This window comes from Pygocentrus nattereri, chromosome 24 (genome assembly GCF_015220715.1).
Source record: "Pygocentrus nattereri isolate fPygNat1 chromosome 24, fPygNat1.pri, whole genome shotgun sequence".
Lineage (NCBI taxonomy): Eukaryota > Metazoa > Chordata > Actinopteri > Characiformes > Serrasalmidae > Pygocentrus > Pygocentrus nattereri.
Genome location: NC_051234.1, coordinates 18,743,740 through 18,758,510, shown reverse-complemented (window position 1 = coordinate 18,758,510; position 14,771 = coordinate 18,743,740). Strand labels below are relative to the sequence as shown.

General features: G+C 39.0%; 1 protein-coding gene across 2 annotated transcripts in view; it reads left to right on the top strand.

Annotated features, from left to right (window-relative positions):
* rttn (rotatin) overlaps window positions 1-14,771 on the top strand; it is a 112,541-nt gene that overhangs the window by 63,674 nt on the left and 34,096 nt on the right. For both annotated transcript variants that reach the window (XM_017696227.2, XM_037534205.1), the window contains exons 30-38: window positions 217-327; window positions 1,179-1,337; window positions 3,298-3,375; window positions 4,271-4,442; window positions 7,493-7,587; window positions 7,886-7,979; window positions 8,605-8,794; window positions 12,511-12,601; window positions 14,087-14,237. In XM_017696227.2, coding sequence (XP_017551716.2) covers window positions 217-327; window positions 1,179-1,337; window positions 3,298-3,375; window positions 4,271-4,442; window positions 7,493-7,587; window positions 7,886-7,979; window positions 8,605-8,794; window positions 12,511-12,601; window positions 14,087-14,237 — 1,141 coding nt within the window. The remainder of the gene's footprint in view (window positions 1-216; window positions 328-1,178; window positions 1,338-3,297; window positions 3,376-4,270; window positions 4,443-7,492; window positions 7,588-7,885; window positions 7,980-8,604; window positions 8,795-12,510; window positions 12,602-14,086; window positions 14,238-14,771) is intronic.

The window sequence follows — 14,771 nt, the reverse complement described above, 5'->3', positions numbered from 1 at the left end:
AACATAACAAATACCCTAATAGTGATTTCACTATTTGAATACTGGCTTCTTGAACAGTGAATAGAGTGCTTGAGTACCAAGGAAACTATAAGCTCTATTTGTAGTTAGTTATGTGTAGGTCTAGAATTACTCTGCTTTAGTAATGCAGAGGTCACTGTAGGTATTCACTAATATAGTAACACTGTTATGCATGCGTGCACGCTTGTTTCTGTCCAGGATTGGATGTCTCTATGGTCTCTGGGGCAGGAGCAGAGTGCTGATGAACCGTCTGCAGCTCAGCTCGGCCTTGCCTGGCTAATTCCCCTGTGGGTGGACAGAGACCCAGAGGTGTGAGAAAGGACACACACATCAATACACATCTTTGTATGTGGTATATGTGCTTATATTCATAAAAAGTTCCTGAAAGTAATGTAAAAAAAAAAAACACATGGAATAACGGAACCTTAAAAAAGTAAAACAAATACTATTTCTAATTACATTATTAATTATTATACTATTATTTTTAATATTAAAAAATCTAATTATACTCATACTTTGGTAAGTAGACTTAGAGTGTTGTCTTCTCATAGTGGAAGGATGGGCAGGAGCACCTGTGGATATTTTCAAATCTTAAGCAAGATTTTGTTTCTCCCCTCTCTCAAAGATGAAACCTTTCAGTGCTGTTTATCTGATAGAGACAGTTTTGGTCGTCTAGCAGGTCTTGCAAGGTTGTTAGGAGTCCCACATTCTATGTAATTCTGTGTATGTCTTTTAATAATTTTTTTTAAACTTCATTTTAGAAACACATGTTTTTCCACTTTGACTTTCTCTTTTCTTGTGTAAGCGCATGGTCTTATATCTAATCTCCTCAGAAATATTTCCTGAAAAATGAATAACTTGTACTTAGTAACTGTTTAATCTGGAAATAAATGAAGGGTGGTCTTTGACTTTTGCACAGCAATGCATCATTCATCACAGTCATTAGTTTTGTGTAGTTAGACTTTCCCTTTAATTCTCTGGCTGATGTCCCTCCTCAGCCCCCCTGGTGTCCAAGCCTCCCTCAGTTAAGCAGATGCTGCGCTGAGCTGGTCATTGAGAATGATGAGTGTAATGGGCAAGAGCTGGTGCCAGCACCGAGCGCCAAAATGCCTACGCCAGTTAAAAATGGGTGCCAATCCTGTATGTGTGTGTGGTCTCAGGTGCGCTGTGCCAGTCTGGCGGTGGGCACTGCACTCTCCTCGTTACAGAGCGGCTGCATGGCGCTGCTGGCCAGCTGCCAGAACATCTCAGGAGGCCTTTGGGCGACGTTGCTCAACATCCTGCTGGAGAAACAGGAGTGCAGCATGGTGCGCAGAGAGGTGGGTCAGCAGCACACATTCTGTACATGCTGTGTACACACTTCATACACAGTGTGAGTTCTGCACACACTGCAGCTCACAGACGTTCTCCTCACCATACACTTTCCTGTGTTTAGGCTTATGTGAAAGCCAGACACGTTTTCACACACACACAGATTTACATGCATGTTAGTCAACACCACTCTCATAATACAGAATTGACACATTAGCTCCATTAGATAGATACTGAATAAGTCGTAGTTGACACTCCATAATTTAATTAGTAACAAATTAATAACCCTACAAATGAGAGTTAAATATGTAGAAATATACACCGATCAGGCATAACCCTGACCACCTCCTTGTTTCTATGCTCATTCTCCATTTTATCAGCTCTGCTTGCTATATAGATGCACTTGTAGTTCTACAATTACAGACTGTAGTCCATCTAATTCTCTGCATGCTTTGTTAGCACCCTATTCTTCAGTGGTTGAGACACCCATGGACCCTCACAGAGCAAGTACTATTTGGTTCTACTCCAGTGCATTCTCAGCACTTCAGTAACACTGGCGTGGTGGTGGTGTGCTAGTGAGTGTTGTGCTAGTATGAGTGGATCAGACACAGCAGGGCTGCTGGAGATTTTAAACACTGTGTCCACTCACTGTCCACTCTATTAGACACTCCTACCTTGTCAGTCCACCTTGTAGATGTAAAGTCAGTGCTGATGGGGCAGTCGTGGGCTGGAGGTTAGGGAACTATTCTCAGTCCAGCAGTGACACTGAGGTGTTAAACTCCAGCAGTACTGCTGTGTCTGATCCACTCAGACCTGTGCAGCGCACACTTACACGCCACCACCACCACATCAGTGTTACTGCAGTGCTGAGAATGATCCACCACCCAAATAGTACCTGAATTGTGAGGGTCCGTGGGGGTCCTGATCACTGAAGAACAGGGTAAAAGGGGGCTGTAACTGTAGAACTACAAAGTGCACCTATATAGTAAGTAGAGCTGATAAAATGGACAATGAGCATAGAAAAAAGGAAAAAAGGTCATAATCTTATGCTTGATTAGTGTATATATATATATATATATATATATATATATATATATATATATATATATACACTCACCGGCTACTTTATTTGGTACACCTGTGCAGTTGCTTGTTAACACAAATCACATGCCCGCAACTCAATGCATTTGAGTTGAGTTTAAGTGCAGACCGAGCATCAGAATGGGGAAGAAAGGTGATTTAAGTGACTTTGAACATGGCATGGTTGTTGGTTCCAGACGGGCTGGTCTGAGTATTTCAGAAACTGCTGATCTACTGGGATTTTCACACACAACCATCTCTAGGGTTTACAGAGAATGGTCCGAAAAAGAGAAAATATCCAGTGAACGGCAGTTGTGTGGACGAAAATGCCTTGTTGATGTGAGAGGTCAGAGGAGAATGGACAGACTGGTTTGAGATGATCGAAAGGCAACAGTAACTCAAATAACCAACCAAAATCTCTGAGGAATGTTACCAACACATTGTTGAAAGTATGCCACGAAGAATTAAGGCAGTTCTGAAGGCAAAAGGGGGTCCAACATTTTACTAGCTAATAAAGTGGCCGGTGAGTGTATATACATACACATATATGCAGTACTGTAGAAAGTAATCTAAAAATAAAATTCCTTGTTTATTTTTATTATTCATTTGTGTTTAATATTATGTAGTTTTAAATGAAGACACTCTTTTAAAAAAAAATTGGTGAAGTTTCCCTGTTGAGGAATTTATGTGTCAGACACTGGTTTACCAATTAACAGTAAACCGATGCCAGTTTTTTTCATATGAAGCTGTTCCTTTTGAAACTGTAATCCTTGTGGTCACCACAAAGTGGATTCCTGCTTGTTTATGGCACCAATCCTTTTTGCAAGCACTGACATTTTTTTGCAGCAAGATGGCAGTATTGCTGACTTTTGGATTTTCTCTACTTAGGCAGCATTTCTGTTACAAAACCTGCTGGTGATGCCAATGCCTGCCAATGCAGAGGAAGCTGAAGACTGCGTGTGGCAGGTACGTTAACAGAAGGCAGGATTGAATTACCTTTTATGTGTAATTAAGACTGTCTCTTTTAATTACATTAGTAATTAAGTCATTTGGACTTAGTCAGGTGTGTGGACTTAGTCAAGTGTGAATTAGTCAAGTAACCCGTTTTTTAAAAAATGATAGAAGTTTACGTATCTGAAAAAACAAATCATGCAAAACTTTTCAAAGATACAGGTGACCTGGAAACAACAAAGGACTTCATTAAAAAAAGCTATGAAAGTACTGTGTGGCAGGAAATAAATGTACTGTGCTGTGCTGTGCAAAAGTCAGAGACCACTGTCAAAACAGCCATTAAGTACAAATTATTAATTTTTCGTATTTCTAAGCAAATAGAAGACGTAAGATAATCCACATAAGGAAAGAGAAAGTCAAATGACTTGACAAGTGCAGTCTCCAAATCTCAAAAAATGCTGTTCAAAATACGATTAAAACCTGGTCTTTATTAGATAAAGAGTACTTAAAGCTTTCATTTTTGAGAGAGGAGAAAATCAACCTCTGTTCTTGCTTCAAATCTGAAAAAATAGAGGTGTTTCTGTCCATCCTTCCACTGTAAGCAGACAACTCAATGCTATGAAATCAAATCGAACAGTGAAGCTGCAATGGACTGACCATCCTAGAGTCCACACCTCCACATTATGTGTTTGGGATTATTTGAATTATTTGAATCACTTTTGCACGGTACTGCAAGAATGTTCATTTCTTCATGCAAACTGACAACTAACTGCTGATTGATTTAGAAGTTAATATTTTAATCAGTAATATACTTTTGAGTAATTCTAACAGCCTTAGATATGTGAGTTAGAAAGTCTAACCAGTCTATGTATATATTCTCTCTCTTCTCTCCTCTCTGTCTTGCTCACAGAGTCCGTGTGTGCATGATGAAGGGTCTGGAGTGTCTCTGGTGGGCCTCCCTGCCCTGCAGGCTCTCCTCTATCACTGTCACTTTTTTGATCATGTGGCTGAGATGGTGTGCAGCTGCTACAGGGGCCGATACGCCTTCTCACTCAGCCCTCCTCCAGCGCACGCTCAGTCAGGTACAGTCTGCTGTCAGGAAACCTTCAGCTTTTGATACTGTAGTGGCATCAGTCCAATACCCAGTATTGTTATCAAGCTGATACCCACTATTGTCATGAAGTTGGTAACAGCAGCACAAATCCAAACAAAACTAACCTGAACTATCACAGAATTGCATGTAGTGCAATATAACATGAAGTAGATGATCATCAGTTGGAGTAGTTCTGCATAAAAATCAAATATGTTCAATTTCATATATACACCAGATTTAATCCATCAGCCAAGGCATATTTGGTGTCTAAATCTTGCTTGTTTAGTTTAGTGCTGGATCTACAAGGCTGATATTGCTAACAAACACTACAAGTCAATGGGCACAAAAAGCTTTTCTGTGATGCTTCCCTGAAACCTCTCTCAACCTAATCGATCCTCATCCGCTTCATCATTAAGGTGGCGTAGACTTATCTATGCAGTCTATGACTGATATAGGACTGACATATACTGATATACATAAACATAGAACAAAACTAAATAAACTTCGTCACGTAGCAATTTAGTTGTGCCAAATTAACAACACCCCCAATCCGATTCCCTTTTGTGTGCTTTTCGGTTTATAAACATCTTCAGTTTAAAAAATCAGGAAAAATTTAAACAAATCACAAATGTAATCTGTAGCAGCCATATGACTGTATGAGACGTGTACATATGGAGTTGAATTTTGGCATAATCCATGTTGTCTAAAGTGGAAAGTTGTGTACATTAGATTTTTTTTGCCTTACCATTCATTTGACATAAGAAGTAGTTAGTCGCATTATGCTATTAAATAGTCAAATATAGTGTTCATAAATAGAATTCATGGTTAGTATTTTAAACAAATTAATTTGTGAATTTATTTATGGATCTATTTATTTGTTTCTTTCTTCCCTGATTTGTTTGTTTTTTATGTTTACTTTTTTTTTTCTGGAGGAGGTTGAAGAGGCACTCAAATAAAAATCATTCAGGTTTGATGTAAAATGGCTCATTGTATTAAAACTTTTTCTGATTTCTTTACAGTGAACCTACATGTGGCACAAATCAATGTCTTAAGCATCCAGCCTTTTCCTGAAAAATACAATTAGCTGCAGTTTTGTATGTCACAAATTATTTAGCAACTGCTTGAAATAGATGTACATTTTTATTTTATGTAGTTTTTTTGTAAAAGCTCCCCTCAAATGAACAGAAAACGTGTTTTATGATCATAAACATATTGCATTATGCTTACAATTTACTGCTGAAAGCCAAAAAACTTTATAAAAATTATTTTTACGCGACCATGTGAATAGTGTTTCTCCAGAATATCCTGTCTTCTCTTTGGGTCGTCAGCCTTCTCAATGGCTGGTTCATGATTCCTCTCATGGTATCACCAGCTTGTTGCTGGTGTTTTTTTTCCTCTTTTGGTCTTTTTCAATGAATTGGCTCTTCTCAGAATATGTTCAAAGTAAGATTTGCTTTAGTTTGGTTATCTGGGCTTGGAGTTAGAGGTGAGGCTTGATTTGGTCTAGGATCCATTGGGTGGTTTTCTTTGTACACTTAAAAGTCAGAGGCTCAGAGCTCAGATGCATCTTTGTTTTTCCTGTCATGCTTGTTTATTGTCCAGCTCTCACATTCACAAAGAACCACAGAGAAAATCATCAGCCTAGACATTTCTGATGTTTTTAAAGACAAATCATTGCATTTAAATATCTGTCCAAGCTCCTTCTTTCTTGTTCTGATAATCTGTGGCGTATTTCTTGAGTGCTGGATCTTCTGTTGTTATTTATGTTAAAATACTGCTCATGAAGTTATAAGCATTGCTTTGTGTTGAATGTGATTATCAAGCCCGTTTACAGCATATTTTTGAAAAGATGCATAACTACTAGCTACAAGCAGCTAGAATGCTATACTGTAAGGTACATCTTGTATCATATATGATGAATGTAACAACTTATTGCAGAACGTTCTCAAAGCTGCACTATAAGTGTTTTTTATTTTTAGTAAAAATTGAAAGAGGCATCATTACTGATTCAGGAGAATAAAAATAAGCTAAAGTATGGTTTGCATGGGCTGCCGTGAGTCGCCCTGTGAAGCCTATAATAATAATTAAAAATTCAGAGGTGTCGATAGTAGATAATTCACTCACATTCTTGGAAGACACATCCTTCACCAAGTTTTCTTGGTTCTCTTTGACTTCTCTTTCAACACATGTGCAGTTATCAGATCCACTGCTCAGGGAAGCAGTCCAAAGCACAATCCACGTTACAGAATGTTCAACATATTTCGTGCAACTGCACATTTCCACCAGAGAAGTCTCCAAATCCCTAAAACGTACATAGTGCAGCTTTATTCCATAATAAGGCATTTGTCAAAAGGCAAATATCCAAGGTACTGGACAGTGGCCAACAATAAATTCCCAAGTTTGTGTCTTTATTGTGGTGTTATGGTTACAAGGACTTAATGGTAGATATTTACATTTTTTTATATACACTCACCGGCCACTTTATTAGGTACAATTGTTCAATTGATTGTTAACACAAATAGCTAATCAGCCAGTCACATGGCCGCAACTCAATGCATTTAGGCATGTAGAGGTGGTCAAGACAACTTGCTGAAGTGCAGACCGAGCATCAGAATGGAGAAGAAAGGTGATTTGAGTGACTTTGAATGTCGCATGGTTGTTGGTGCCGGACGGGCTGGTCTGAGTATTTCAGAAACTGCTGATCTACTGGGATTTTCATACACAGCCATCTCTGGGGTTTACAGAGAATGGTCCGAAAAAGAGAAAATATCCAGTGAGCGGCAGTTGTGTGGACGAAAATGCCTTGTTGATGTGAGAGGTCAGAGGAGAATGGGCAGACTGGTTCGAGATGATAGAAAGGCAACAGTAACTCAAATAACCAACCAAAAACTCTGAGGAATGTTTCCAACACCTTGTTGAAAGTATGCCACGAAGAATTAAGGCAGTTCTGAAGGCAAAAGGGGGTCCAACATTTTACTAGCAAAGTGTACCTAATAAAGTGGCCAGTGAGTGTAATGTGTGTGTTTATCTGTTCTATAGAAATGAATGACTCTCTGCGGCACTTGAGAGGTCCTACAGCTCAGGAACTCCATCAAGCCAACAGTTCAGGATCTGTTTCTACTTCTAGCACCCTGGTGAGTCCATAACTCCTCACTACTCAGTAAATAAGCCAATTCTTCAATCAGCAGCCTTCTAAGTTCACCTATATCTGTTACTACATGCTTTAGTGTAATGTCTTTTACCCTTTTCTTGTGTCATTTTGTTTGCTGATTCAATGACTTTTTCAAAGATAAAATCATTAAAAAACATCTTTACCTCTTACTTTTTGTTTTTGTGCTTCGTCGCTATGGAAATCTTTCACCAATCTTCCAGATGCTTTGTCCTGTTCATAATTAAGTCGTTCTTAATTTCTGTACCTTTTTCCATTTTTAGCTCCCGCCAGGAGGCTCCAGTGAGACTCGTTCTCCTGTCCTGTCCTCCGCTGGGGCTGAGGAGGACACGCCGTTCAACAGACTCACTGCTCAAGGCAAGGATTAACGCCCTCCAGAAGGATTTACTCATGCACTAGTTTAACTGAAAGTTTTTTTGTGTTTTTCTGTGACATTTTTCAGACTTAATATTAAAAGAGATTGTTGAAATTTAGAGATTTTAAAGGACCCATATTAAAAAAACAACAGCTCATTTTGTCACACAAACAACACAACAGCCATGTTTCAGCCTGGACTGTGTTTTGAGTAAAGCAAAATAAATGACAGCCAATCAGAACAGAGCTCATTTATGTATCTGATTTTAGTGCATTACCTCTTTTTAAGTGTGGTGAAGGCAGTTTGTCTTAAAATATTAAATGATATGATTAAAAATCAGTCACTCAGTAGCAGTCATACAGGCACAGTAATGAAATCAGCCTGTTCAATTCTAAGGCAAAAAGATTTGAAAATGGTCATGTAAAAATGCATTATTACTAGTTTTGCTCCATGAAGCCTCATAAATGGTATAAGTGAACCATTTAATAGACAGCGATAATAAAGCAGTCTGCATTTATTAGATGCAACAGTATCTGACTGAATATGGGAGTTCTGATGGCTGTATTTATTGTGGTAGATTAATGCTGTTGTTGTTGTTGTTGTTGTTGTTGTTGTATGTGTTTGTAGGTCAGAGTGATGCTGAAAGCTCAGACTCCTCCCTCTCTCAAGACTCTCCGGAAACGTTCACCTGTGTTGCTATGGTAACCCCCCACCTGCTGTCAGCCGTGTGTGGCCTGCTGGCCAACCTAGTGGCCGTTCTGCCTGAATTTACTCTCACCGCCCTCAGGCAGAACCACATCCTGCAGGGCGTAGTCAGGTTAGAAAACACAATGTGTCATGCACACATACAGAGAAGGTACACAGTGATGAAAATAACACCGTGATTTTTCCATAAGTGCTTACTTGATGGAATTAAACAAAAACCCCCTTCAAATTGCAAAATATGTTGTCAGATACTTTAAAAGTTTGTGACAAATAAAGCAATACGTTAATCAAGAAATGACAAACATCATTAGAGAGATATAACGGAAAGGAACATTGTTATTACAACATTATTGTCAGTTTATCACAATACAGATGCATTCTGAAATGATTGAGTAATTTGCTATTAATTTTAAAGTTGAATTTTTTTTCAAACTGTAAAAACCAGGGCTGAAATATAACAAACCATGCAAAGCCTTTCAAATCTGCGCTCACAGTACTGTTCAATGGTCAGGACCCCCACAGGACCACCAAGAGCAGGTATTTGGGTGGTGGATCATTCTCAGCACTGCAGTAACACTGATGTGGTGATGGTGTGTTTGTGTGTGTGTGTGTGATGCTGGTCTGAGTGGATGAGACAGCTGTGCTGCTGAAGTTTAACACCTCAGTGTCACTGCTGGACTGGGAATAGTCCATCAACCAAAAAATCCAGCCCACAGTGTTGTGTTTGCAGCATCCTGTGACCACTGATGAAGAACTAAAGGATGCAAACTGTGCAGCAGCAGACGAGCTACTGTGACTGACCTTATTTCTTCAAGGTGGACTAACAAGGCAGGAGTGTCTAATAGAGTGGACAGTGAGTGGACTCCAGCAGAAATTTCAGCAGCGCTGCTGTGTCTGATTCACTCGCACAGCACACAATAACACACCATGACCACTTCAGTGTCACTGCAGTGTTGAGAATGATCCACTACCCAAATAACACATGCTGTGTGATGGTCCTCTGGGGGCCCTGACTGTTGAAGAACAGGGTGTAGGTGGGGTAACAAAGAGAAACGGATGGACTACAGTCTGTAATTGTAGAACTACAAAGTACAAAAATGCTACTTCCACTTAAACACATCCTCTACAAAGAACACGCTCTTACATTTCTGCATACATCTACTGTTTACTTGCTGAAAAAACATAAGATGTGGCCTGTGCAAATGTTTTTTGTTTCTTTCCTAATATGGGAAAATTGAGTAATTTAATTTTACTTACTCTACCATTGAACTCGGGACGTGTTAAATTATTTTTACTTAGAAAATCAACAAAACCTAGAAAAAATATAGAAAGTATTTGTATTCATATATAAATATAGAAGGTACGCAACTGAAATCAATATATGAATTTAAGTGAAATAGGAAGTAAAACAGATTAAAGAATGAGAGAGTAGATATAAAAGAGTCCATGTGAAAGAAATTAAAGAGTTGAACATGTGGATGTGTACGTATGTGTTGGGTACTACCTTTATCTACTACCTATAATATGATAACAAATAGGCATTGTTTTACAGGATGATATGAATATTTGTAAAAAAAATAACGTATAGCTTTATAGTTCAGAGAAGTTATACAGCAGAGGAGGTTTGTTTCAATTTTTATATTTGAAGTGCACAGTGTCCACTGTGCCAAGTTTTAGAGCTTACTTAGCTCCCTTGATGTTATGTAGACTTTTCTTTTATGATAAATACACTCGTTATAGTTCTTACATTTCACTTTATTTACTTATTGTCAGTATATTTACAGCACTGCTCACACTGTACAGTGTGGAATGTTGTGTTGTCTGGCACCTTCAAGCATGTTACAAAAATCTGTATTCACAAGACCACATGCAGAAAACCTGTATCATGTGGTGTGTTAGACAGTAGCTTTGTTTACATTACAAGGTTCATTCAGGACCTTTTCAAAAAGGTTGTATGGCTTCAGCTGAGCTTTATCAGGCACTTGTTGTGTGCAAACCTTTGTAAAATGTAGAAAAAATAAATAAATAAATAATTGCTTTGAATAAATGTTCTCTCCATTAAAAACAGTCATTTTCCACACCCTCCCACATGCACTGTTCTGTTGGTTTACCTCCGCCACCTTTAACCACGACCACATCCTTTCAGTTATAACCTGCTTACAATGCAAACTTGCAGTGGTAAACAGGGAATGTATTAAGGCTGAATCATAAATTGTTTTGATGTAAAAATCATAATATCAAATTGCAAGAGCTGTAATTTTAGTTGTGTCCTACATTCATATTCAGCATGTCTTTGTCTTAAATGGAGAATTTCAGAAATTATTTGTGTTTAAATGTAAATCGTAATTTAATGTAACCCGATTTAGTAAGCCCTGGAACAGGCATTGGCAACTCAAATGTTAAAAAGAGACATTTTATCAAGTTTCAGTAAAACTCTAACCACCTTGGGAGCCACAACATTTCATGCCTATTTTGTTGAAGCTACTTCTTGGCTGTAAAGGTGTCTCAGTATGAGGTATTGTCCTAGTATAGTCCAAAGAATATAATATAAATGAAAACGCAGACTTTAGGCTGGGTCACCTTTAAGCTTTAGGCTCAGCTATAGTCGCTTTTCTCACGTCTCTGGCAGGAAACTTTTCCGCAAAAGTAGAATAGTGTCTTTTAAAACATCTCTTAACATTTGACTTTTTACAAGGCTGAACGAGGTTGAATTTTTCCGTTCCACCTTAAATGAAATAAATGTGGCTAACTGTTGCACCATTTAAGGTGGAACATGGAAATTCGAACAAGAAGCTGGCAAATGAGAAGCTGACTTCAGCTTCACAACATTTTAGTGTTTGACAGTTTCTCATTGCAGATTAAACACACAGTAAACCAGTTGAGTGCTTATAAATGTAAATGAGTCAGTCTCCAAATTCCAGATGTTTGTTTTAAGTCTTTCTTTTTGCCTTAGTTAGCTACTAGCTAGGCAAGAATGTCTTCTGCGCTGCTATGGTATTCGACAGTCTGTGCCCCAACCTTCAGGGTTAAAGGGTGAATAAGCAGTTATGCATACAACTCCAGTGATTGACCATTTGTTGTTGAAACTGTGTTAGAACGATTAGCAGAGCTTTATTTTACTGCCAAAGAAGATTGTTTTATTTTTGCCTAAAATCTAATTCTGCTGTGGAGCTGCAACAGGGCAGCAGAAGAGCCACGTGCAGCTCTGTGACTGCATGTTGTCAACCCCTGCCTTAGAATGTTCTATAGAGCTGCTATTCTTTTTATGAACAGAAGTATGCAAACGCATCTGAGCACTTGATTTAAAGTCAAACTAACCTACTGACCAGGGCTGGGTTTCTCAAAAGCATCTTAACATGAAAATAAGTCTGAAAAGGTGGAGCAAGCATCAGAGTGAACACTCCCTTTACTACAGTTTAGAACCATTTGTCACTGTGTTTGCACACTGTGAAATTTAACCCATCCATGCAGTGAAACACCCACATGCACATGAGTGAACACACACACTAGGGGGCAGTGAGCACACTTGCCCGGAGCGGTAGGCAGCCCTATCCATAGTGCCTGGGGAGCAGTTGGGGGTCAGGTACCTTGCTCAAGGGCACTTCAGTCATGGACTGTCAGCCTGAGGGGGGTCTAACCCGCAACCTTACGGACGCAGGGCTGGTTCCATAACCTCCAGCCCACGACTGCCCCCAAAAATTCTTTATGCTTTATTGTTTTACGTGGTCTTGGCTGCAGTGAATGTAGTTGATATGCTGTATAAATATAAGTAAAACATTTTTGTTAGGTACAGTAGTTTGTGTGTTGAGTTTGAGCTTTGTGTTGCAGTGTGTTGGATGTGGTGGAGATGGAGCGCTGCTTGGCTGAACTGAGGAATCCTGTTCTCCTCCCTGCTGATGTAGAGGAGGCCAGAAACCAGGTATGTGGCATGGCATTTTCTCCTGTCATATCATGCTGTCAACAGAGAAATTAAATGTCGATGGAAAAGTCACACCAATTACAAGTGTTCTAAGACTATATGGCTTCTATTGTTTTATTTAATGAGTGCTCTGTAATACTCTGTTATGTTCATATTATCCATACAATCATTCTTACAGACTGTCATAAACCACAGGAATTATAGAAGGTGACTAGTGATGTGCGCTTTAAATTGGGCCAAGGTAGTGTCCTTGCACAGTATTTTTTTTTATCAGTATTCGTGTGAATACCCCCCCCCCCCCCACCCCCAAGTTTGAATTTTGTGTGAATTCATGTGAATTTTACTTCAATCAAAAAACGAGTACATACCACACAAAAACTGAACATTACAAATAAACAATAACATTTTATTCACAAAATAATTCCAACCTTCGGACTGTGGTATGATAACAGATTTTTAGTCAAAATACCTGGAAAGCAAGAGAATTTCTGCAATTAATTATATTTTCTAGTATTTTATTAATGTAATTGTTAGTTGCAAATACATTATAAATAATTTTGGTCAAACACATTTTATTTGCTTCCAGAATTTACTGACATTTCACTGCATCTGTTATTCCATATACCTGTACAGTGCTTCCTGTACCACTGGCTGGCACACATTCCTCCAGACATACCTTTGGTGATTATGGCCAGAGTTCCATTTACATTTTATCCACAGCACTTGTTTCCAAAATGCCTCTTGCTTGTCTAGATGTTGTTTTGCACTTCATATGTTGACTTTTGTGATGAGGTTGGAGTCAAGCTCAACATTTCGATACCGGTTTTAACAAATTCTCCCTTCACCTGGACTCATAATTTCTTTTCGAGGAAATACCAGCGCCGTCTTAAAGTAGTTCCATTACTTTATTAGCTCAAGTGAAGGATGTAAGATAAGCCCTTGGGGAGGCGTGGAATCAAGCAAAGCCCAGGTCCACCTTCAGCAGCTGAACCTGCCTAGAAATGTTTTTGACCTGATGCATTCCCCTTTTCAAAAACATACAATGCTGTTTATCAGCTATAGCAATAAACAACTTTAAAATGCTTAACGTTTCAAACCCATAACATTCAATTTGCATGGCTTTAAGTTACAAACTACTCCATTTGTTGTGCATGCAGATTATGTTTGAGCAAACAGCTCCGCTGTGGTATGCGGGTTTTACTTTGCCTTTCTGGCCAGCATACAAGCAGTTCTATCTGAGAGTTTTCTTTGTCTCCCTGATCTTGCCATTACTTCCACAATTTTCCTTAACTGACATTTTTTAATGACATTTCAGACCATGGAAATTGTGAGCTGGCACTGTTGTGATATCTTTATTGCTTTCCCCTGCCTTGTAGGCATCCATTAGCTCCATTTTCAGATCGTCATCCAGCTGCTTAGAGTCGCCCTTGGTGATTGTGTCAGAGAATTTATTACGCTCTGGAATTCTGTGTCTCTCTCTTTCAGGTGCTGTGTGGAGTGTATTATGCAAGCAGTGTCTGTAAGCTGCTGCAGTGTTCTGCTCTCCTCAGTGATGAAGATTTCTTTAAGACAGATTTCCTCACACCTCTACTGAACACGCTCATCTCCATCCTTACCCTCCCTCTACCGCGCACAGGTAAACAACCCCATATTCTCCAAGGTTCCCTGAGACCTTCATCAAAAAGTACACCATAAACATTCAGATTTCACTCTGTGAACTTTAGTTACAAGAGCATCTTGAAACAGTAAAAGCATGGATACACATCACTGCTGTGCCAAATTAAGGGGCCCAGATTGTAAATTTTTTGTTAGATTTTATTTGTTCCATTGCTCTAGAGACAATTTGTTGGTTTGTGTTTATGTGCAAAGTGAGCTGCCCTGTATTGTGCCTCATTAAAAAGGCTGGGCTCAGTTGTGGAGTGGACTGTTAAGCTGAAATCCTCAGGGACTGGGGTGGGAGCAGTGGGGGGCGTGGTGTTATCGAACCAATGAACCATTTTCTTCCAACAGCCAGGAACATATAGCATTTAATCAATTTCCCACATTTTCCACTCCATTAACTAATTTCTGCAGGAACAAAACACTGTATCACTTCAGTGGAAATGAATGGAGCAAAACTACTTTAGCTTGAGCAGAGGTAGACTGCTGTAGGCTGAATGGGCACAGGTAA